At 37.5% G+C, this 26646-nt stretch overlaps 1 protein-coding gene across 3 annotated transcripts in view; it reads left to right on the top strand.

Moving 5' to 3' along the window:
* Positions 1–26646, top strand: part of LOC134863879 (protocadherin-9) — a 173326-nt gene that overhangs the window by 37674 nt on the left and 109006 nt on the right. For 2 of the 3 annotated variants that reach the window (XM_063882633.1, XM_063882631.1), the window contains exon 3: positions 12207–12308. The exons of the other annotated variant lie outside the window; for it this stretch is intronic. In XM_063882633.1, coding sequence (XP_063738703.1) covers positions 12207–12308 — 102 coding nt within the window. The remainder of the gene's footprint in view (positions 1–12206; positions 12309–26646) is intronic. 3 annotated transcript variants of the gene reach the window in all.

Here is a 26646-nt window from a genome sequence, read left to right as displayed (position 1 = left end):
ACTTACAGTACTAAAACTCTGCTCAAGGCATTCAACTACAGCACTGCTGACCTACTAAATCTTTTCTCTTGCTTCCATCTTTCCCTGTTCACCCTTGATCCTCAAAATCCTTCAGGTTTCCATTAACTGTACCTTGGTGACACTGACCTGAACCATTGGGCTAAAGTAGCTGACTTTAGCTGTGAGCCACATCAGCCTGGAGATAATTTATCTGGACCATTAGCTGCGCTGTAACACTTGACTTGATTTTGTTCACTGATATTAGAGATTGACCACGGCAGATAACGCCTGGTGTCTTTGTGTTATTAATTGTAGATTACTTTTTTGTGGAACTACTGTTGACTCATTTAAATCCACTCTAATGTTATTTCTTATCGCTTTGTGATTTATTACTGGCTGGTTTTGGCCCTCGGCTTAGGTTGATTTTTTTCAGGTTCACTGTTGATTTACATATTCATGAGGAGAAGGTTCACAGCAACCCACAGATGAAGCTGGCAGATGCTCCTTTGATAAAAGCAAGTGTTTTAATTACAGTAAATTAGGTATTTTTGACATTCAAACCTTAGAGGATGGTTAACAAGATACTTATCTGTGTTATGTAAAATCCTTCAATATCTTGAAGACTCTTCAAAGGTTAGCAAATGACTTTGCATATGCTCGTTGCACCGTTTTTCCTCTTCTGCTTTGTCATTGTTTAATTTTCTGCTTCACCATTTCTGTTATGATGACATTTGTTCATCTACTGATCTCTACCGTGCATCAAAATGAAAACTACTGTAGATCGTAGAACAAGTAAACATTTAGTACATGCACATGCACAACATAATCTTAGAACACATTACTGTAATTAGTACGTCATCTTGTGCTGATTTTGTCAGTTAGATAAACATTGTGATTCATGGAACCATGCAACTTATAAACATTTTATTGCACAGAATATCAAAATTCATAATGTTGACATTGTAATGATGAAGGTACAATATAATTGAATATCAGCCCAGTGAATAAGGTAACATGGCTATCAAATGACGCATGCAAACTCTGTTACTGGGCGAAATACCGTCACCTCAGCGTGACTAATAACTATTGCTTGAATTGTCTGCTTTTTAGCTAGCTGTTGCATGTTTCCTGTGCAAGTACTTGATTGACTGTTTCAGAATTGCATCATTTTCAGACACAAAAACACTGTGTGGAAGGAAATGCATTTCATGATAATAAAATAGACTTAATGATTCTTTCGAATGAAAGATTTTATTACAACTCTTTAAAAAAAATTGCAGGTCTAATTTGAGGTTTAATTTAGCTCAGAGATAGAAAACAATATCAATTGTGTTTAATACAATTCACCTAAAGCTGTTCTTAAGATACTGTGTTTGTGTCATTAGTGTGTATCTGCATGCAAACCATCATTTGAATAATTTGTAACGCTCTTCCGCTTGTTTATAATACATTAAAGGTGCAACAAATATTAAGATCAAATACAGTTCAAAGATGTTTTCCCATTAACTTGAGGTGCACTGGATGTTTACATGGCAAACGTTAGTTATAAATGTATAAAGTTATAGTCAATGATTTACTGTAACTCTAAAACCCTATGTTCAGTTACAGGTACAGTCTTTAGAGAGGCCGTTACATCAGCAAAGATAATGAACCCCTGAGTGTCTCAGTTGAATATAACAGCAAACACAATGTTGTTTAAAAATCTGTTGTTTAAAAGACCAATCCGAGTTATGTGGATCATTTCAGTACAAAATTAAAAACAGCCGCTAAAAAAACTGTTAAATCACCTCCGTATTTCTCTAAATTTACCTTGAAGCAAAACAGCAACATATTACAAACCCAAAATGAGAGTATAGTTTCAATCCTGATAACTTTTGCAAATTTCTCTCATGGGAACAAATAATCGCTTCTCACCGGTAGACAATTAGGCTTCCTGGTGAAAATACAGATAATATATTTTGTGAAGACCAACAAACACAGATATAAAGCTTTACACTCTCCAATAATCTTCACCGAGGCATTACGCTTTGTTTTGTTTCAAGATAATACAAATTATGAATACAATCCTCAGCACAAATAAACATTTTAGCTGACCCTTGGAGAAAAAAGGAACTGCATGTTTTGTGTTTTAGAAATAATTGTAGTACTATTTGAAAGGTTTGCAGCTTCAGCTTGATGAAGTGAAACACTGCTGGCTGTAATTATAAGCAGGTGACACATCTCAAGGCACATTAAACATCTTGAAAATGTCTTTTCATTCAATAAACATAATTATTTTAACCGGTGTACCTTATTCAAATGTAGATTTTGTTGGTAAATATACAGAAATAGGATGTTTTGATCACTGATTCTGAATGTTAAACTACTTGGAGTAAAATATTCAGTGCATACATTATTTTACCACCATGGGATTTCTTATTAGAGCAGAAACAACCTCATATGTGACCATCAAGACTTTTGGTAGCTCTGTTGTCAAATTCACTTCAAAAGTTTAAGGTCTCAGCCATTAAAGAGCAACTGGCTTCCACACCCAACAAACAAATCTCAAAATACTAAAATAAATTGCTGACAGATATGGGTCTTTTCTCACTATGTCAGCTGGTGCTCTTTGTCAAACAGCCTTTGACAAACTCACAGACATCTATGAATCTTTGTAACCACTTGATGATTTTTTAATCGACTATCATTGTTTCATCGTAAGGCTTTTTTTGTAACCATGTGGTTACTCGCTTTACTTTTTGGCACCCAACTGTGACTGCTAGTGTCTGGAAACAGAAAAAAAAAAAAAAAACTGCGAACAAGACAATTGCTTCCAGTTGCAATCCTCACAGTGATATTTTTAACATTTCATGATTTAGTACAGTTCTTATTGTAGACGGAGACAGAGGAGAACATTAATAGGAGTGACAAGCCTTGGTAGAAAGTCAGGGGGAGCAAACATGGCTGGAGTTCAGGGTCTGCAATAACGGCTACTTATGTTTATAAGGGATAGAGGACTGTTTGGTACATGTGCAGCATTGTATACATCCAGTAATGCACACATTATTTATTTGTGATTATTTTCACAGGGATGTTATTGTCCAAAGAACAACCTTTGGAGCATTGTGGAATATTTCGCTCAAAGATTACGGTCTGTTCGGTTCAATGCATGTCCTTATGGCAGACATAATGATAAGTGTAATGAATAAGTAGTTGAAGACACATTACATAAGGACATTTTCAAGAAGGTGCACGCGATTAACAGTGGTGTATTTTATGTTTTATCAGTTTAGTTAGTTAGCTTGTGAAGGCCTTGCTGCTCCTTACTTTCAACCGGATTAAAATGGTTTGAATGTACAATGCCATCCTTGGAGCCTTGCTCTCTTGCTAGTGTTGCTATAAATTTCCAAAAGTTGGCTCAGCAAAAGAGAAGATGCCATGCAGTTTCCATGTACACTGTGTCCTACCTGAAGGCTGTACGGTATTCAATATTGTGAGTCAGTATTTTTCAGAAATCTAAGAATCCAGGAAGGAAGTGATGTAATGCTCTCAGAGCAGGAGGTTAGGGTATAATGTCTCTCATTCCATATAGCTCACGCAGAATGGCAGGCAAAAGCCATTTGCTTTGTAACCCACAATCACAAATTGGATACCATGGATTTAGGCTACTTTAAATTCTTACAGCTACGCCACCCTTCATTGTCCAGTGTTATATTTAATAGGTTGGGGTAGAGTGGTTCTGAAGGTGGGCATATTCCTTGTAAATTGGACTTATATGGGTGAAAGCATTGCTTGGCCTCAAGGGGGAATGCTCAGTTGACTTAAACGCAGCACTTTTGCTGCAACTGCTTCTTCAATTCGCTGAGCTCTTTTGAAGCAGAGCAGCAGTTCCAGAATGAACAAAGAACTTCTGACTAGATGGAGAAACAAAGACAGACGCTGACAGATAGAGACATACAGGAGACAGACAGAAAATGTCTGTGTTGTGTAAGGATGGTCGTTGAGTTGTTTAAAAGCGATGTCACTTGCTTCTCTAACAAAGGAAGACAGTGTTACGTTTAAATCCCTGTCTCTCTTGTCATCTTGCTTCCCTTTTTATATTGAACTTTTTGAACATATGATTTTTACTTGTTATTAAATTATATTTCTTTTTACATATTTTTGTTTTGCAAATCCAACCGTTGGCCCCTCGCTAAATGTCCTTCCTTCTCTCTCCCTCTGTTCTGTCTATCTACAGCTGTCCTATCTGATACAGGCAAAAAAGAGCCAATAAATAAAACACTGGCAATGTCAATGTGACAGTAAGACAAGGGGATATACTCTTAAATGTTTATTTAGTCCATTAAATACATATTTTCCTTTGCAAGAGGGTCAGTTGATTAAGATAAAACTAATAGAATAATCTAAAGCATTGTTATTGCACACACCTAGACAATAAAATGATTGATACAAAGGTTTATGAAACAAAAACAGGCCATACAACGCCATTAAACATTTCAAACCTCACATGGAGAGTTTATCTATCCAGAAAGATGCTGCTGTCTCAAGAGGAAAGAGCAAGAAGTACTGTCTGTAAAGGAAAATGAAGGTCAGAAAAGTACACAACAGACTGACCACTAGAAACCATGCTGATCACAGGGAAAAGTGCTGCTCTACAACAACTTTTTCCTCCTTTTGTACATGACTCCTTTGGGAAAAATCCCTTGGTAGCAGTATTCTGAGGCCATAAGCACAGATAAAACCCCAGTGAGATGAAGTCTTACACTTTAAGGTTGAAAGACTCTCTTATAGAATAGATGAAGGGCAGGGGAGAAAGAAATGAGAACAAATTAAAGTTTTCTCACTGAACTTGAATATTACATGGTTGTTTAATAGGAAGAAAACAGCTTTTAAAAGAGATTAAATGTTTGTTCAGTCAGGTTACAATTATATCTATTGCAACCTGTTTCATCAGGAAATCTGACATCTCTGTTACCTCAATCTCCTCTCAGCTTCTCAGAACAGAAGAAGTTCCAACTGTGCAGTAATGATGGTGTATTGGTTTGTTAATGCATCCGCGCTGTTCTCTGGACGACCTGCAGCATTCAGCCTTCACGTCCCTGCCCTCCAAATTCATAAAATCTGCTTATTAGAATTCTCCCACAAGCCCGGCTGAATTCCTTGAAGCCATTAGCGGTGGTTGAGAATGGTTTGGGCTGGCCTCAGCATCGACTGTAATGACAAGGACAGGGTGCCAGGGGGAATCAATGCTTCTCTGTGGCTCAAGAATGGAACTGTAACAGCAAGACTGCCCCCATTGAGTGCTGGATGGCCGTCTTTTTCAACCACTTAATTGATCACGGCTTTATTTATCTTGTCACAAGACTTTAACCTAATTTGTTTTCCATTCGCTCACAAAGCACCTTCATTGAATAACCATGTTAACATTCCACAGTATTACATTTATTTTTTCTCCGTCTCCAAACACACCTTAGACGTTCTGTCTGTGCTAATTTACATGTAGCAGGGGCACTTTTAAACTTGTGTTATTAATTATCATATCAAACTAATGTTATTTTTTGAAGGCATGCACACATCCACTGTGTAGGCTTTTCATTAGAGAATATTCACATTGTATGTGTTTTAATGCAGCAGAGGGAGTGGAGGGGCGGAGGGCTGAGATGAATTCCTCTTCCTTTGTTCTTTCTCAACAAAGCAGAGGTGCATCATGCATACCCTCTTAACTCTGCAACTATGCAAAGATGTCCTTATAATTGGGTGATATTTTTTACAGCTATACGCGCAGCATTTCCATTACATTTCTGTCATAAAATACCCTCCTCACTGTCGTCAACTTAAATGAAATGTCAATACTTAGTGTGTGGAATAGCGAGCTTGGAAATGGGCTTAATACTGGGACCTATAAACATAAAGTTTAATGCCGCCACCAAAGGAAAGGCCAAGCACAGCATAGCTTTGCAAATCAAAGAATAATAATCAGAGATTTTTTCACCCAGCCATCTCAACAGCTTAATATGAATAAGTTAGTAGCACCCTCTTGTGCGCTCTCATATTCTAATCATCACCAATTTCCTTTGCCTGCATTTAATTTTCCTTTGCATTGAGCACTTTTCCCATTCAAACTACACAATCCTCCACCCCAAATTTGTTGTACATTCCTTTCATTTCTCTTTCAGGTTCAAATGTAAACTCACCAAACTGAACAGCAAGATCGAATTATTTCAGATCAAGTAGTTATTGAATTTGATAATAAGAGCAAATGCTACTCAGCTGATTCCCATCTGATGTCCAGACGAAGATTCTACCACACAGGATCTCTTTATGGGCTCATTTGGTATTACCAAGGCTCTGACAGTAAGTCAGGAGACAGCCCGCCTGCACAAGGCAGTTATTGCTTTAATATATTAACCCATGTTGGGCCATTTTCAGAGACAAGTCAGATGATGCTGTGATTGATTTTACTGTGCTTTAAGTGTTAACTATTAACACTACTAAAGGTTGAATATGGTCCTTGGTGTACATCGTTTGGTCAAAAGACTCTACTTAGTATGCTCTCTGTTCTACAGGTTTATAATTGCAAACCTGAAATTAATTTCATGAAAAACAAAGTAGTTAAGATTTTACATCATAACATACTAATTGTGTTAATATATTGATATGATTAGTTGCTTAACAAATAAATGAATAGCTTAGTAAATAGATAATGATTAAAGAGCTGAGATGAGTCATCCACAAAACACGGCATTGTATTTCCATCCAGAGTCTAACCACCAGTCACAAGTTAAGCATCATGTTCTTTCCTTAGCTGTAAACAACACTTGTTGAGAAACAAATGTTGTCCTGTGATATCAAGGAAACAGTGCATATAGTGGTATCTATAAGGTAATTAAACAGAACTAAAGGTCTGCTGTGACTGGGAGGGCTTGGCAGGCCTACACTAATGGTAAAGCTGATTAAAGTGTGTTATATCCCCCTAATGAAACTCATCTTCTCAGCCCATACAATACAGACAAGTTCAACAGAGTAGCATTACAGGCCCATGGAGACTTTCTCCGATATGCTGTTATACTTTAGCTTTATATGTTTATCGTAGAAGTTAATTTACTTAGGGTTAACAATATGATCAAAAAGCAACAATACTATTTTGTGATGCGGTTTCACTTCATGACTTTACAGCAAATGTAACAGGACCCATAACTATACTTAACGTATACTTTCATTCCCAAGATGTGTTGTTCAAAGCAGCTAACAGTGAGTGCATTTGACCTCTATAAGAACAACATGTAGATCTCATGAAAACACGTTTTAGAACTAGACTGTATTTGGCAAAAACACCCAGGGCTCTAATTTCATGAAGACACATGACTGAAGGTTTTGCTGACAAAGCCACAGGGTTGTGAAGAGTTTTCCTTATCGTGTCCATTTTGTATCTTTTGAATCACTATGAAATGTTCAATTTCAAAGGAGGGCACAGTACGTAGGAAGGTGGCATGGCAATAACAACTGTACATTCACAGCACTTAAGGTTCTGTGTTTGAATTAGTGTACATTTCACATGCTCCACTTTCCTACCACTCTTTAATGATTATCAGTTTAGCTTAACTGCAAATGCTAAATTGCCCCTAGACATGAAAAACATGGTCTATTGATGTGTGCCAGCCCTGCAACAGAATAGTGTCTTTCTTGTCGTATGCTAACTTTGCACATGTGAGGAAGGTATAAAAAGTTTTCTTGTAACAGGTCTTGTCCACAAAATGTGAAATATCTTTTTATATGTATTCATAAATGTGTTTGGGGCATTGTCATCCAGCAAAGATTGTGGACTAGGAGGTGTGAAATGAGAAACCAGGAAGTGTCAACACCCTCTGAATATGTCAGGAAATGGCTGGATGCCCCCCCTCCTATCTCTGCCCTCCACTACAGGTCCACCACCGGGTCTTTGTCTATTATAGTTCGACCTGTTGTTGAATTGGGCTACTGTTTTTCTAGGACATGAACAACATAGTAGGCAAATGTGTTACTTTCTATCCTCCCACACTCGTATAGAGTGCCATATATTCCCAGCCATGAAGCTGCATCTCCCTCAGAACAGAATCAGTTTATTTTTGGGAGAAGGGTTTTTGTCCGGCTGTTGTGTTGGAACTGGTCATGATGGATGCCATTACCCCCCCCTCACCCCCCCACACCATCTGAAAATGAATTTTCCAACACTATTCCACTCTAGCTAGGATGAGCAACATGCCCTGAGCCACAAAATTACCAAAAGTCAGTTGCCACAGGCTGCTGAGACTGCATTATGATGCGTTTCTGGTTTAATTTTGTTCTCATTTTGCTTTCCATTTGTAATGCAACTGTCCGCTCAAAGGCACAATACATTTCTAGAGTACTTTCAATGTGTGACTCTCCATCAGTCATGCCACCATAAGCAGTCCCTTCAGCCTCTCTATTGCTTCAATTACATTGGAAACCACATCAATTTTACCCCCAAACGACTGAATCACCTACGCAACAATTTAACATTTATCAGTTTGTCTTGGATAGAACTTTACATTATGTCTGTGTCAGGGTAATATCTTCCTGACATTTCAAATGAAGTCGTAATATCAATTTTAATGTTGATTTCAGGTAAATGAGGATGCAGCATGGGTATGCTACCAAACAGCAACAGTATATCAAATATAAACTCATTTGTTTGTGCTACAATTACTATATTTCTGTGTTTATCTTTGGGGCAGCATTTCAATCCAAATGTTCTACTTTTGCCATTTCAGCTAATGGAGAGTGTAGTAAGATTTCATGTCACTATCAGCACTCTCAATCTCAATAGTCTGTTTTATTAATGCACCTTATTTTTGTTATCAGCTTGACGGTTTCACATACTACAACCAAGGATTTAACAGGATCACTCTGGCGTTGTAGACGTAAAAATTATCAATTATAATGTTACAAACTCTCACTTCCCCTCTGTCTGTCACTTATCCCGCTGGTCATAAATGGCAGGTAGTAATAAATAATCTTGCATTCTGAGATGTATACAGAGAAGGACTGCCATTAATTAGAGTGACAGACAAGTAGAATGTATTAGGAAGATGTATAATGAGAAAAGGGGTTCTGAGTATTGCTCAACACCTTTTTTGTTTAGCAATTTTACTAATCTCACACCAATAATTGGAAGGATTTGTGAGGGTAAACTGTTGTGAGAAAACTTGGCTTAGCACATATAAAATGTTAGAATTTAACACTTAAAGTTAAAGAAACACCTGCTTCAAATTAAGAATTTCCCACCAGAATAATAGCAACTTAAATAAGAAACAAGGCTTGAATTGCATTCACACCATTTTGTCATGCTGTACAACATAGTTCACCACAGGGCTGGTAGGATTTCCTAATCAGAAATTCTAACAAAACCAACCTCTATTATTTCTTTTAAAAATATGTAAGTACAGTAAGATACATTGCAAGAAGCTCCTCCTCAGTTGACAATAATGTTCCGCCAAAGAATGAACCATTTTGCCTTTTATTATACTGTTGTATCTGGTTGAATTACACTGTCTACCATCCTGTCAATCCTGCATAGTACAGTATAAACCTAATAAGTAAGAGTAAACTGAGCCTGTGTACAGAGAAAAACATATTTATATCGTTCATATTCAAAATGTGTGAGTGCTGTGGTGGGGGTGGTAGCTGTTTATTTGTTTATGTTTGTGTGTGTGAGTCAGACCATGGAAACAGTTTCATGCCAATGACAGCAGACAGTCTGACAGAGTGATTGGCACATTGCCATTCAACATAGCTGAGCCTAACACAGCATCAATAAAAAGTCTCCACCTGTGTTGCGTATCTAAATAAAGCTGCTAGCAGTTAATATATTGGTAACCAAGCTGTAAACAGATAAATAGCCGAGAAAAGTGCGTCGACTTTATTTAGGAGACAGAAAAGGATAAGTAAGCAAGTTTGGCGAACAATGTGGCCTTTGCTGATACACACACGTTGGATGTTACATAGTGTTGCTACCAGAGATAAGCCAGTCCTTCGTTTCTCTTCTCTCTGCTCTGTGTTGTTGTTGGTCATCTGGAAGTCAGTTAAAGACAGTGATTTATGCCTGGGGCTTCATGCAGCATAGCCTCATTACACACAGCCATTTTGAGAATCAGCAGATAATTACAGTATACAGTGGGGCAAAAAAGTATTTAGTCAGCCACCAATTGTGCAAGTTCTCCCATTTAAAAAGATGAGAGAGGCCTGTAATTTTTATCATAGGTATACCTCAACTATGAGAGACAGAATGAGAAAAAAAATCCAGAAAATCACATTGTAGGATTTTTAAAGAATTTATTTTCAAATGATTGTGGAAAATAAGTATTTGGTCAATAACAAAAGTTCATCTCAATACTTTGTTGTATACCCTTTGTTGGCAATGACAGAGGTCAAACGTTTTCTGTAAGTCTTCACAAGGTTTTCACACACTGTTGCTGGTATTTTGGCCCATTCCTCCATGCAGATCTCCTCTAAAGCAGTGATGTTTTGGGGCTGTCGCTGGGCAACACGGACTTTCAACTCCCTCCAAAGATTTTCTATGGGGTTGAGATCTGGAGACTGGCTAGGCCACTCCAGGACCTTGAAATGCTTCTTACGAAGCCACTCCTTCGTTGTCCTGGCGGTGTGTTTGGGATCATGGTCATGCTGAAAGACCCAGCCACGCTTCATCTTCAGTGCCCTTGCTGATGGAAGGAGGTTTTCACTCAAAATCTCACGATACATGGCCCCATTCATTCTTTCCTTTACACGGATCAGTCGTCCTGGTCCCTTTGCAGAAAAACAGCCCCAAAGCATGATGTTTCCACCCCCATGCTTCACAGTAGGTATGGTGTTCTTTGGATGCAACTCTGCATTCTTTCTCTTCCAAACACGACGAGTTGAGTTTTTACCAAAAAGTTCTATTTTGGTTTCATCTGACCATATGACATTCTCCCAATCCTCTTCTGGATCATCCAAATGCCCTCTAGCAAACTTCAGACGGGCCTGGACATGTACTGGCTTAAGCAGGGGGACACGTCTGGAACTGCAGGATTTAAGTCCCTGGCGGCGTAGTGTGTTACTGATGGTAGCCTCTGTTACTTTGGTCCCAGCTCTCTGCAGGTCATTCACTAGGTCCCCCCGTGTGGTTCTGGGATTTTTGCTCAACGTTCTTGTGATCATTTTGACCCCACGGGGTGAGATCTTGCGTGGAGCCCCAGATCGAGGGAGATTAGCAGTGGTCTTGTATGTCTTCCATTTTCTAATAATTGCTCCCACAGTTGATTTCTTCACACCAAGCTGCTTACCTATTGCAGATTCAGTTTTCCCAGCCTGGTGCAGGTCTACAATTTAGTCTCTGGTCTCCTTTGACAGCTCTTTGGTCTTGGCCATAGTGGAGTTTGGAGTATGACTGTTTGAGGTTGTGGACAGGTGTCTTTTATACTGATAACGAGTTCAAAAAGGTGCCATTAATACAGGTAACGAGTGGAGGACAGAGGAGCCTCTTAAAGAAGAAGTTACAGGTCTGTGAGAGCCAGAAATCTTGCTTGTTTGTAGGTGACCAAATACTTATTTTACTGAGGAATTTACCAATTAATTCATTAAAAATCCTACAATGTGATTTCCTGGATTTTTTTTTCTCATTCTGTCTCTCATAGTTGAGGTATACCTATGATGAAAATTACAGGCCTCTCATCTTTTTAAATGGGAGAACTTGCACAATTGGTGGCTGACTAAATACTTTTTTGCCCCACTGTACATCATAGACCTCATGGGGCCCAGCAGATTCAGTCTACTGGCCTGTCACTTAGGCCATGAGGCCCCAGCAATGGAAAAGTGCATTCTTACCTCATTTTAAATATAATTTGCTTTTCATTTTACAGGAATTCTCCTTTGAAATTTGTTGAGGAATGTTGTATGGGCTTGTTTTTATTGCTCTGCTGTGAATAGTCATTATAGATAATGATTTTTTGCTAATGGTTTATCTTTATTCATTGAAAAGACAGTAAAGACAGTAGGCTCAACCTTATTTGAGGGTGGTAAAACAAATGATGACTTCAAATAAAAAAAGCATTTGCAATATATTTACTTTCCTTTGCTACGGAATGTAATATATTTGGTTTGTGAGCTCTTAAAACTGATGAGCCTTTTTCAACAAACCAAAGCTAAACAAGCAATTCTAACAGACTTTTTTTCAATCTTCTATAAAGGGAACATTAACTCGTGCCCGAACTGAACTGAACCCTGAATATCTGGACCTCCGTCCCAGAGCCGAGCTGAACCCTGAATATTGGACCCCTTGCACCCCTTTAGTGAGTACTAAATGTCACATTTTCACCAAAATATCACCATAGTTCACTTAACACAAATCTTTACTTTAAAATGAGCTCAATTATGTTTAAAAGTTATTTTACTTCACCACCCCACACGATGCCGTGTTAAGCTCAGTTACAGTTTGTTAGAGTCAGTGCACTTTACTTATATATGACTCCATCTACACTAAGGCATGCTTCTGTACACTGCACTGAAACATGCTCTGCCTTCTCCATATTTGTTCCTTCTTCCCTGTACAATGTTTAAGTATATTCTGCCTCTTAGTTACTATGACGTATTGTACTTACAACATCATTAAATACAAGGCCTAATGTGATGCTAATATTCATGCCATTTTTACTTGAGTAATGCGTATTTGTCTCATTACCTTCATGCTTAGAAAACACACTGCTTGATAGTTTCATGGAGGTTTGCCTATGTTGCTTTGCTTGCACACTGATGAATCTTAATGATGTCAGTTTTTCTTACTCTCTGTTATCCACTATATCAACATGGGGAGGGTTTCTCGTAAACTAGCAGTCTCACCATACAGTATTATGCTTCTTTTGTAAACGATACCCAGTTGTCATTTTGTTTCCCTTTCATTTTGATAGAACAACTGTGCTAAATGTATTGCTATCTATGTATCTATCCATCTATCCATCTATCCATCCATCCATCTATCCATCTATCCATCTATCCATCCATCCATCTATCCATCCATCCATCCATCCATCCATCCATCCATCCATCTATCCATCCATCCATCCATCCATCCATCCATCCATCCATCCATCCATCCATCCATCTATCTGTTCTCAAATATATCTGCATTGTGTGCATTTGCATTTTCATCTACAAAACTTGAACTGTGAGATTTATCCATCCGAGTTTAATGTTTTCGCTCAGATATTTGTAAATTCATAGCGGTATTCATAGTATTATGTTGTTGTCAATAGAGCCTCTCTGTTTCAGCCATTTTTGTCTCTACATTTTAGGTATTTTTTTCTGCCGCCCTCATGTTGTTGTTGTAAACTACAGCTGAGGGGTTGTGACATACAGAACAAATACGGGCACATTTCCTTAACCTCTCATATTATTTTAGCTTAAAGATGTAAAAACTATATATATCTATATATTCATTGACACATTGCAGAGTGAGGGCATTATCGATTTGATAATGTGTTTTTTAATAATGACTTAAACAGAAAACAGTTTTATAATGATCGCCTTTCCAAATCGTTGTCTTGTAGTTATATTCTCATTAGTTGTAGTCTCAGATTTCGCCACATTAATCATTCATCACCTGTTGTGCTCCCTTGGGTCCACCATGAGCAGAATGGAAATGCTAACAATCCAGAGGTATAGACGCAATGTAAACACAGGGAAGTGAGGTCCTTCATCCCCAAACTCCCTTGGGCTGGTACACACAGACTGAGAGGAAGACTCTAATGTCCATGTGTAGAAAGGCAAAACCTCTTCTTGTGTACATGCTTGCTGAGCAGCTTTATTTGAAATGAATCGACTGCCATGTTTGAATCCTCCATCCCTTGTTTAATCAGCCCATTGCTGCGAGCACTCGATGCCTTTTGACCCCTGTCTGCCATATTCTCCTGCCCCTCCACACAATCACACATACTGTCCTCAGGCCATGTTTAAATATATTAAAAACTTACAACTTGCAGTATACTGGGCACAAAGTGAATGCGAGTGGACAATCATACCATATTGTTACACTGCTACCCTCAGTGTTGGGAAACCAATGTCCTAAGACTCTCTTTCTTTCTCTACTCTGAACTCTGTTTTATTTATCTCTCCAGTCTTGCAAAATACATCAGCATTTTTATTGAAGGCCTACCGATGCAAAAGCAAGACATGTACATTTCCCAGGTGTCCCATAGGAACTCCTTTAATATCCACAAAGCTGCTTGTACACATTGATCCTAAATTGGTGCGATTTCCTGAAAATGTAAACCCCACTAGTGATTTAAATAAACATATAAAGTGAATTTTTGCAGTGCGCTGGTAACACAGCTTGTTGTCAGAATGTTATATTCTCTTCTTACTGAGACAACTTTCTTTTGTAAATCTGATACATATTCCCCAAATTTATAAATGCTTAAGGGACCTGTAATATGATATATGGGACGGTCTATGTTTTGTGTCTCCATAAAGCTTAGAAAGTCAATATTTAGACTTTAGCCTGATTTAATGAGTGGCATTACAGAGAGATCTTTCCCAAGCTGTATTCAACGACAGATCTCCCCGGCTTTGTTAAAGCTCTTTGCTGTTTGCTTATTGGGCCTCCCCGGACTAAAGATGCTCAAAGACAAACACATGCATGTGGGCACACACACACACATACACGAACATGCTCACACACCAACACCACAGAGGAGGCCCCTTTCTTCTACCCCAAGAGGGAATGATGACTCTCATTATCGCCTCAAAGCAAGATGGCCACAGTGCCCCCACTCAGCAGCCCTATTAAGTTACCAGACAGCTTCATTGTATTGGCGTTCAATAATTTCCTTTCCTCTGTCATTCGAAGTGCATCAGGGAGTTGTTGAATGGTGAGGGATGGGGTGTTTAAGTAGCAAGATCTTACGTGAAAAGGCACAGCTGGCTGAAATGATTCTGGGCTGTGTCCACACCTTCCCTTCATTAATTGTTTTAACTTATGCAAAATCATGTGAATTGGAACAGAAGTTTATTATGTATACACAACAAATTGCATCCCTCAGAGTATTTGTTTTGCGTCAAGATGAATATATTAAGAAACTGGAAAAAGTCACCTTGTAGACTGCATATGACCCACTGATTTATTGGGAGTTTTTCCCTCTGTGGTCCCCAGACTCGCAGAGATCAATATATGTACTGCCATGTATATTTATTACCAGTGTCTGGAACACTGGAGTTTCCAAATGTATTAAATTATTGGCGTGCGGTGGATCCAAAACAATCAAAGCTGTATGCCCACGAGGATTTTCTATATGCCAATATAATAAACCGTGATACGTGACATTTTGTTTTTTTATTCACAATGTCAAATTCATTTACATGACAATTCAGGAAGACATTAGTTTAACATGAGCTAATGTATTTAGTGTAAGGCAGATGTGAAGTAACAAGTGACCGACTTTTGGTTTCAAGGGGCACAGACCAACAATGAACAGTTTCTATTACTGGGAATGTGACCTTAATGCTTATTGACTATCAGCCTTTTCAGGACTGTAAAGCAGGTATTTCAGTTTAGAGGGAACATTTATAATTACTTCATTGTTGCTCAAGAGCACAACAGCGTCTCTGTGGTTTTATTTGGACAAATGTTGATGTTAAATAGTAACCCATCCTTTCACACGCTATAGTAGTATCCATTTATAGAAGTTTTATTTTTTTAGAACAGCTTTTCTCAAGCTTCCAAAATTCCAAAGATATACGAGGCGTGTTGTCCAAAACAATCTTTGTCGTTGTAACTAGGCGCTGATTTTTGAGCCAATGACGAAAACACTTATATAGTTTACACACAGGCTAAATGCAATACTTTCATAAATCTAATTATTTACCAAGTCATACAAATTATATTAGCTAAAATTATACAAACACTCCCAGCTATTAACATAAACAGTATGTGAAGCTTTGAATACACTTTGAGTCCTAAATCATGTTTGGGTATGAGCTGAGACGAGAAAGGAGAAGTTATGGGGTTTGGAGATTTGATAAATAGCCAGAAGTACAATTTCATACTAAACACATTTAAAACTTCACATCAGTAAATAAGCCACAATTTTGTTTACATTTTCTTACAGGAATTTCAGATTTACACTTGTGTTGATTAAGATTTGTGTGTCAAACCTTTCTGCTGTTTTATTTTTAACACAATGTACAACTTAAAGAAGTACAACTATGATTCAGTGTTTCAGAAATTTGGCCAAGCATAGGCATTGTCATGCAATACAATGCAACTAAATGTGAAACCCGTGTGATGTTGTCTGTTTGAAAAGGAACATCTTATGCATTATGGAAATGTTTTCTAGTGTTTAACATAATTAAAGGTCAATGTGTCAAATGCTAAAAGGCCATATTTGCTTCATCCCACATCTAAACTTGGCATCTTGCTACTGATTGTCCCATACGGCCTGTAAAGTCATAGAGTTTGGTTTGACAGGCTTTCTTGTGTTGTGATTTTTTAATCACTTTCATATCCATTGGGATTTGAATTTGAAGCTTTGGAAACAGAAGTAGTTGCAGCATTTTGTTTCTATATTGCTTTTTCCCAGCTTATTATTTTGCCATTTACCAATAACTGTTACAATCTAGAAAAATAAAGTTCTAATTAAAACCAGTTTGAAGCCCTATAATAAAATGATTCAAAAGAAACCAATGAAAACAGATTGTCACCTGATATTTTTTATTTACAAACGGTGGATCTTTCAGAAAATGCTTTTTATTGTTTCTTTATACCAAGACAAGTCCCTTACTCAGATTTGTGCCTTGCAGCACAGTATGCAACACGCCTATTTTAACATTTTGAATAGCCTACAGTGAATGAAGTAAAGGGAATCGCCATTCCAGACCCGGCAGCCTTTGTACAGGAATGTGATTTTCTACAACAAAGCTTTTTTGTCCACATTTTTAAGCTGCTGCATGTTTTACGGGCTTTGTTGACGGGAAAACTTTAAGGTTGAGATTCAACAGCGATCCAAAGAAAAGTGCAGTTGTCATTGTGTGTGTGTTTTCCTGAGACTATGTCGCAGAGTAAAAAATATGATAAAACCAGAGTAGAGGAAAGGCTGGGGGTTATATTATTGTATATGAAACTAGTTCTCCTCTATCCTAAAACTCACGATGATAATGCCTCTATGCTTGAGTCAGCATTCATGCTTTTTAAACACTGATGCTTTATTTGTAATGATAAACATTATAGTAATTTGCTGTTATGGTAAGGCACAAGCTTGCTAAAATAATTATAATTATTCCAAAAGTTTTTGCCTAGGGAAAGGTAAATGTGTTTACATTCATCACTTGCTAAATTATACAAGCTTCTGTATCTCGTTACTAGATAGTATTTCTGTTGTCCTTTCAATATCCCCTGTACAGCAAATTAAACATAAAACACACACACACACTTTCCTTTACTACGTGTTATACTCTTTCCTTCCCCTCATCTTCTACGTCGCCACTTATAGTACATGGATGATTTGAGTTGTCCAACACACACTGAGCGATCTATGCAATCCATGAGGGCGGACTCAAACACACTCTTGCTCCAACAGATTTATGTATTGTGGTAGTTACTGGAGACGGACAGATGTAGTGTCTGATCCTTGGATGCTTGCACTGTAATCAATCATCAGCTGGGTAAGTTGAAAACACATGTGATACGTTTCTTTAATAATACTGCTTTTTTGTAAACCCGTGTTTGGACTGACTGGGGGCTTTGGACCTCTTCATGAAATGATATTGCTCCAGGGGCTAATAAGACAGCAGATAATGTGGTGATTAAAATGAAAGCTTGCCAAAATGTAAAGATTTACAAGTGCAAGAATTATTAAAACATTAATATCATATATTTCAAACTGGTGGTACTTAAACACAATTATACATTTTATACTGAAACCAAACTCCCTGCCTAAAATCATAGGGCAGAAGTGAAGTCAAGAGTAATGGCAACGACCTGGATTTAGCCGCAGTGACTTTGTATGACACACTACTTACTCTTCTTACTGTTCGACTTTCTCTGAAGGTCAGTTTAGCCATTAGTTAGATCAGCCTAAAACTCTGTGCCCCACCTCTCCACTCCAATTCTTCTCATCTCCCCTCTCCTCACTTCTCCTCCCCTCTCCATGGTCGGAAGAGATATTTGATGGGGCTAAATTTATCTTCACACAAACCACAGCTAAGATGTTAAAAGAGAACACCTGCCAGCTTGCTAACCGACTGCTGACCGTGATCAACTTCACCTTCGCAATGTGTCGGTCAGAAAAACACGCACCCATTTCTCCTCTAGCCTTCATTCAATATTTCTTTCTATCCTCCTCTTCAACCCAATCCTCCCATACCCTGTTTTATTAACAAACGGAGCTGGTGGCTTGTGATAACTGGTCACTCCTCCAGGCGTTGAAAGGCAAGGACACTCTATTATCCTAGCTAGATGGATGGGTTGAAATATTGCCTGCAAGTGGTAGTGCCTGCCAAATCCTCGAGTCTTAAAACCCCTTTGTCTCTGACAAGGAGGAACATTAGTGTGAGGGCCAGGTTCTTGGATAGGGAAACGCTTCTGTGAATACAACATGGAGAGAGTAAAGCGGCAGCAGAAGAGCATATGTGTGGAAAGAAATCTAGAAATAACATGATGTCTTTGTGTCTCTATAAGTCACACAATCGTGTATTAAAATCTTCTTTTGCTGTGCGTAGCAACTGTATTGTATTTCTTATCTCTCTGTCCTCCCTCTCTCCCAATATGGGTGTGACATGTGTATGACAAAAGAGAGAGAGGAGGAGATAATACTTTGTATACATTACAATGATTAACATGGTGCAGGTAGACAGCTGGCCCGTCAGACAGCCGGGTCACATATTAATTAGTGTCCTAATTATCAGTGACCTTTACTGCAGTTGCAGACTTGTTTTACCCTCTTTGTCTCAGCCAATTCATTTAGGAATATGTAGCCTGCAACTGCAGCTGAAAGGTGTCATTACTTCAGGCATCCTAAAATAAGCTTTGAGAAACAGCTGTTGAGTTTCAGTGTGCTTCTAAACATTTTAATGATTTGGCAGTGCGGCTGTTTTTCTTTATGGATACAGAATAATGAGAAATAGCAACCGATAACAACCTTGTTCGCCTTATAGCCTTTCTCAGTAAAGTTTTGGAAAAACATTGGTGAGACATACGTTTTTCATTAAGTAGAGGCTAGTCTTCAGTGAACACATGAACAAAGAAGATGAAGAGGAATGACCCAATGCATTCCATTTTACTCAACTACTTGGACAGCATGAGGAATAATGCTTTAGCTGACAATTCTGCTGAATGCTAAATTACTATATTTAATCCATTATTTCCTGCATTTTCATCACCAACACTGTCTTATAATTGAAAAGGGGAAGTCATGCTCCTTGTCACCCGCTCTAAAAAAGCTCTCCGCTGGAAGGCTCTCCTTATTTGCTTTGCAGCGTGCACTCTCTCTTTTTAGTGCAGACAGCAATTTGAGGAGGATGAATTTTGTTTATAAATCAAGTGATTTATTAAGGGTACATAACATTGCATGTCATGTTCGGGGTCAGTATCGCAAAATAAATCTCAATAAATACCAGCGTTGGTTAAATGCCTAATACTTCTTCAAAAAGTTTCTTATATTTGCAATGTAAAGCAGTGTGACAGTGTTACACCGCAGGGAGTCAGGGTGGATGGATGGGCACATAAAGCACAGCCTGTGAAACAGCCATATGAAATTTTCAATTGAAGTTCTGTGATTGTGTCCTTGTATAAGTTAAGTAATCAAAAAGAACAATATTTTCCAGGAATGTCTGGATCGAATAGGCCAGGTTTACTGGTTTTCACTACAACTGTGTACACTTTGTACTAATAAAGCCAGGGGATTGAATGAACTTGTATACATTATTGTTAACAATATTGTGTTGGTTATCATCTGATTTATGCTTAGAAACAGCGCACACATTGAAATTGAAGTCCTTTTAAGAACAAATTGCCCCATTTTACTGTTAATATGTTTAAGACTCCAAGGACAAGATAAATAATAACAATCATATACAGAGTTTCAACATCCGCTGATTTTAATAGGTTAAAAACAACAAACAACACAAGACATTAACACCACAGAAACATATCATATGAGTGATTGTAACTTCCTTGTAATTAGGTTTGCATTAAGCAACATATAAAGGAGAGAATAGACCAAGCCACTTAAAGAATGGATCAAAGACTATTAGCTACACATGTGCTACGTATGTTGTAGATGAACAGTTATGAACAAGTAAAAAATGTGTACTAATGCATAAATCACAACAGTCCTTTTTTTTTTTTTACTGAAATGAAACACTAGTGGTTCTGAATTAGACTCCCCTTTATGCACACGAGTCGCATAAAATGTCCATCTGGCATCTGTTACAGAAATGTTCAGCTATGAATTTTTATCTCTGCCTCAAGGACCTCTTTTTACACGGCATGCTCATCTTCTATGCTTTTTTAATTGAATTAAGGAGCACTCAGTGTGGCATCGCTGTTATTGTTATGTTGTAGGTGTACAGGGTTATTAAAGAGGGAAGCATGTTAAGTCATTTGTTATCCCTGGCATTCTAATAAACATGTTGGCTTACGGCAAGGCCTGTAGGTTGTCTGTGCAACTCAGATTGATACTCCTGCCATATCTAGAGCTATACACCTCATTATCCTAAGAGGATGCTTAAGAGGAGATGAATCTGGGAGAGAGTGTGGAGGACAAAGTATGAGAGAGGTAGACTGCTCCTCATACTAGTGTTTTTTTCTTTTATAGGAAACAATCAGGAATGCATTTCAAACTATAGGATAACTGGAAATGATTTGGAAATGATCTTGTTTTGCCACTGGGTATTTAGAATTGGTGTGTAACAACAGTCAAAAGGGAATAAAAACACATTCAACAAAGACATTTAACTGCATCGCCCCAATTATTCCCATCTGATATCCATGCTTATTTTGCTAACTTCACCTCAAGCACTGGTTCTTGACACATATAACCCCATGGGTTTTGTGTCAGGCAGGGCTTGATTTTACTAATTGGTTCAAAAACTGTTAATTGGAGCTGTGGAAACAAGAAGCGGAGAATAGGAGGGAACTCTTTTGGGAAATATGTGCGTTCAACCTCATTTTCCACCTTTACTCACTGTTTTTTTTAAATCTTAACTGCAGAGGGAACATCAGTTTGTTTTCACAACAAAATGCCCAGTGGAGAATTACAATAGGAAAAACAAACATGTTACACACAAAACTGTATATAGTATATATATATATATACCATTGTACATGTATACATGTACATGTACAATATATATATATATATATATATATATATTGTACATGTACATGTATACATGTACAATGGTTTTGATGTATTTTGAAGGAATCCAAGGATTGTTTATTGTCATTATGTGACACAGGGTTTAATGAATTAATTATTCATAGGAAAAAAATGACAAAACCAAACATAATAAAAAGAGTTATGCATTCTTGTTGTTCAAATGTTTTTCAGGAGAAATGTTTAGACCAATGATAGTTTGTCAAAAGTCAAAGGTCTGGGCAGATAAAAAGAATGAAGGTTTTGTAATGCGGAACTCCACACCACAAGCCATAGAAACAACTAGGGCCTTCATGTGAAAATACAGTTTGCACCAAGCAGTAGTACTGTATGTGTAATAAATAGATCAATAGATACAAATGTTATTTGGTTGTTAGTGTCACAACATGGGATACAGTGAGCAGCTCAAACATCAAGGAATAACAAGAACTGTTGCAGTAGAGAGAAGGGATATCCTTCCCATTCCCAGTTGATACTTTTTTATGTTTTTGATGATGATTTCCCATGATAAATTGCACGTACTGTATTTCCCAAGGTGCACAGCATGAGGCTGCTGCAGAGTGACAGGGAGTTTAAAGCTGCTAATGTGGCTCACAATGGAACATCATTTGAGGGGATGACTGTTTAGCCTCTGAGAAGAGGCAACATGGGTAGAAAATATTAACAGAGTTGGATAAAACATTCACTAGAAGAGTTTGTGATTTTTTTTTCATAAGCATGTTATCTTTGTGCTCATGTGTTTCAGTGTTCCTAGCTATCTAACCGTCAACAGCGTCACCGCTCCACAGTTTATTCATACACTTTGCTGCTTTCCGTGATGCACAATAAACATCTGAGGCTAAAATCTGACTTGGGAATTTAATCCCGGACCATTTTTGTTTTAACTTAATCACAATATACGTTTGAGATGATCCACTCGATTTTAAAAGGGCTCCACGAGACTACTAATGTAGGTTGGATAATTTCCTGAACCCCAAAAGGAAGAATGTAATCCTTCGATTCATCAGAACATCGAAAAGCCTAATGAAGTTAGCCTTTGATAAAGACTGCAGCCCTTATAAGAGTTGTTGAAGTTGATTTACAGTAGTTAATTAAGAATAAAATATAGAAGATAATTAATTCATTTTAATATAATAAATCATATCGTAATATATGTATATGTAGTACTGAATCTTACCATACATTTTAAATTGAACTCTCCAGCTGTAGTTCAGCGTTTTCTCCAAAAAGTCTTTGTAAGCCTCTGAAAATGTAGGTAACCGCGAAGGCAACATGTTGGAAATAGTCCAGTGTGTTGGAGGATTTTTCAGTAATTCTACACTGAAAAATGTATTGCTACGCAGAATTATTCAGAATACATTTTATTTAATGAGTTGTTGTTGTTACGATCAGCTATTAACCAGCATTAACAGGCTGAAATATGAGACCTCTCCTTGACCACATGTATGCTTTATTCTTCTGAGTAAATATTTTATGAATAGTGGACCATAGAAATGATTGTGCATTATTAGTTAACCACAGTCTGGTACTCTTCTCCATCTGTTCTTTATTACAATAAGAAGAAGCTGTGAGTATAATGCGCCTACTGTATAGATACAGCGTTCAGTTCCCCAATTTCACATTATGCTCTGGTGTAATTGCAGTTTCTGTTTGCTTAGTGCATCTTTAAGCCAGTGTCAGCTGTATCGCAACCTGAAACACATAGAACATGCGTATGTTTAAGGAAAATTCTAAACCTGATGCAATAACAATAGTGTAACGCTTATGTGGTCATGTTGCAACTTCTGTGAATGTACTGCTTCCAAGTGTACTCCAAAAAAATGTTAAGATTTGATGTGATTTCAAATCTTTTGTATTTTTCAAGCAAAGGGCATTGATTGAAAGTCATCTTACTCTCCCCCCAATCCTTCACTCAAAAGTTAGTTCGGTAGAAGCTAGAAGTTCATTTCAATTCCTAAATATTCCCTTGAAAGACATCTGAGGTAGATAATATGCTGTGAATTGATAGAAACTGTCAGGAATTCCCCTGACTTGCATGGTTTATTGTTATTTTAGAGCTGAGGAATAGGCCGTATATTTAACACCTCCAGCGCTTAACAAATGGAGTCACAGAGCAGTGGTGTTTTCTATCAGTATCTTTACCTGAGGGGCAGGATTGTATTTGGGCATATAATGAGGAATTATACATCTTGTGTTTGTATGTGTTTTGTGCAAAAGGCCATTGCAACACCTAATCACATACATTCAATCAGGGCCCTCTCTCATATAAACATTCACATTAATATATGCAGCTGGATAAAAAAGCTCACAACTATCAGTAATCCTCAGCCGAACAGAGGCCCCTGAGACCTGCCAAACAAAATCAACTCACAATTTGAACAGAGTTTTGTGATGAATATTAAATGAAAAGGGTAAAGAATTAAGCTAAGGTGCGGGAGGTTAAATTAATAAATAAATGGGCTCATATATATTTATAAATATAGAAATAAAAAGTTGAATCTCCTGTGGTCAGCCTCTTTAGACCTAGTGGTCTTTGAAGGCATCATTAGCTAGTTTTATCAGCACATTGACCCTAAAACTAGTACCTGAGGGGCCTGACTGTAGTGGTGCAGGCGTGAACATACGAGTCTTGGATGGATGAAATAAGACTTTGAAGTGGATTTTCTATTTGAAGGATTATACATCAGGGATTTTGATTCATGCCCATTTTTTTTGTCCTGGGGGCTATGTACATGTGCGGGTGGAAAGAGTTATCGTTCAAAAAATGTATTAATGTTTTTGTTTTTTTTACCTAAACAATATAGTTAGTGGGTAAACAAAACAGAGTGGCCGTTGGAGCTTCTGAATCCTTTTTTTACTTTGATGACAACTGTTTCTAGGAGTGAACATGTAACTACTGTACTAGCGCAGGAATTTCTGAGATTTATTCCTCACTAGACTTGTTTATAATATTGATTTCTTTAATCTTTGACGGAAATAAAACAAAGATTGTAGGTCACAAGATAACAAGAGTGCCTGAAGCGCTGATGAATCTTGTTTTATTATAGTCCCTAAAGCCTCTCAACCAAACCAATTGTCTTATAATTCCCGATTGTTTTCCTTTTTTTGATTGTACAGTAAATTGGAAGTATAAATACCTTACAAAAAAAGATGGTTACTTCAATACAGATGACAATGTCATAACATAATCATTTCATATGGATTTTCCTAATCCTAGTGCATGTTATCATGACCTACTTTAAAATTGAAATTTACTGAATACCCTTTACTTGGTAATCCTAGTATGCTCCCTTTCAGCATTGATGACCTTGTTTAAGAAAACCTTTTTGAAGCAGTCCTCCAAGCCATGCAATCAATACTAGAAAGTATGTCAAACAGAATCCAGTACAATGTTAAAGTTTTATTACAAAATAGAAATTGCAGATTGTAGAACTGCTGAATATAAAGACACAAACAATCTAAACTGAATCAAATATATTGACACACTGTGTGAATTGTAGCCCCCCATGCTTGAGGGGAGATAGTCTTTCTCATATGGTAACACCTTAATTCCCCAGAATAATTTCCATGAAAATAGGGGTCTTTTGTATGGTTGCTCATTGTTTTGGTTTAGAGGGGTTATTGTTTCCAATATGTTAATTCAGTTTTTTCCTGCAGGAATACTGTCTTTGAAGTAATCTCTTTGAGTGTGTTTGGTTCAAGTACCAATCTCAAGGGAGGGGGGTGAACTTATAAAATGTAATTTATATTTTACCACCCTTGAACAGTCTTCGTGTGGCAGTTGTAACCTTGAGCCGTCAAAACAGATAAATCCTTGCAGATTGTATTCTGATTAGATTATCTGCTTAATCTGTAACACATGCATCGAACTGCAAGCAGTAAAAATGCCACTTGCAAGGCAGAGTTAATGCAATAATAGCTGGATGCTAATACTTGCTGGCAGATAGCGATGATACCAGGGGCAAACAATATTAATGGAGCCCTGATTCAACAGCTAACAATAACCCAATTTATCATAGAAAAACCTGACTTCCCTGCATGAGACCCAGAAAGCCCTTTTAACTATAGAAACATTTCTAGAAACTCAAGGAAGAGTTTGAGATAGTTCCAGTTTTAGTGGGGACATAGTACTGAACATCTCTAATTTGACGTAGATGACTGTACAGCGCTCATTGGTTTGCAAGCAACCTTAGTTAGCACTAATATCAACATTAGTGAGAAAAGAATTACATTTAATGTTGATAGTGTTTTAATTCCAGTTATACAGCCAACCATATACAAACAAAACAAACAAGATAAGGTTTTACCAGTAAGAGGGACACAGTAAGGGAACAAATTGAACTTGATTACCTAATTGTTTCATTATGTTGACATTTTACAGCAGATCTAAACAACAATCAGTATTTTCTTGATCAATTTGAGCAATGTTGCCTTTGTGCTGTAATCCCTTCTGAACACCTTTCCTTTTCTCTTTCGACATCAATTTAAACATTACAGCTGTGCAGTAATACATTTTATAAAAGCATGATTTGCACATTTAACACCTCTAGTTGGACATAGTTTGGCAGGATCAACAAGTGCTGGCTTGGGCTTTGTAGTACAAGTATTTGCTAGTAGCATTTACTTTATAGGAACATGTTCTCATAAATGAGGTGGACTTTATTTAGCTTTTAACAGGACCAGCCTATGGTGTATTAAATTTATCAGTATGTAGATAGTGTTTAATTCTGTGAACGCAAACTGTATGTGTACAAGTGTGTCTGCGTCTTCATTTTGGATTACATTGCTAGTTTGAGTGTGTTGTCAACGGCTGATAGATGTAATTCTGTTACTGTTCTGCAGGAAAACCCCTGCTTTTTTACATTTGATTAAGGTTCCCTGCAATATCATTCTGACACCTGCCGCTGTTCTGCACCACTCATGTCTGAAAAGTTCACTTGAAAACAGTGTTTTGATCCTAGATATGGCAGCTATTAGGGCTTGGAATGCTTGTCTCTGGTTGTTATTCATAACTTTTTCGGATTAATTGATCTTTGATGGATTTAAAGAAGGATTAATGAAAAAGGGTTTGATTTGCAATATTTATATTTTAGGGAGAATTGTCGTTTTGAATGAAACCGAATATACGTTTTGTTTCCTTCTTATTACTTTAGGAATCCGTTCATGGTTATACCAGTTTACCATCTTTTGGTAGTAGAAAGAATGTTGTTTAGCAGAAATAATTGGATAGGGCATGATGCGTGATTGGTGGGGTATTTGAAAG

This window comes from Eleginops maclovinus, chromosome 4 (assembly GCF_036324505.1).
Source record: "Eleginops maclovinus isolate JMC-PN-2008 ecotype Puerto Natales chromosome 4, JC_Emac_rtc_rv5, whole genome shotgun sequence".
NCBI lineage: Eukaryota > Metazoa > Chordata > Actinopteri > Perciformes > Eleginopidae > Eleginops > Eleginops maclovinus.
Note: the sequence above shows the minus strand (reverse complement) of the source record. Positions and strands in the feature narration are given on the sequence as shown.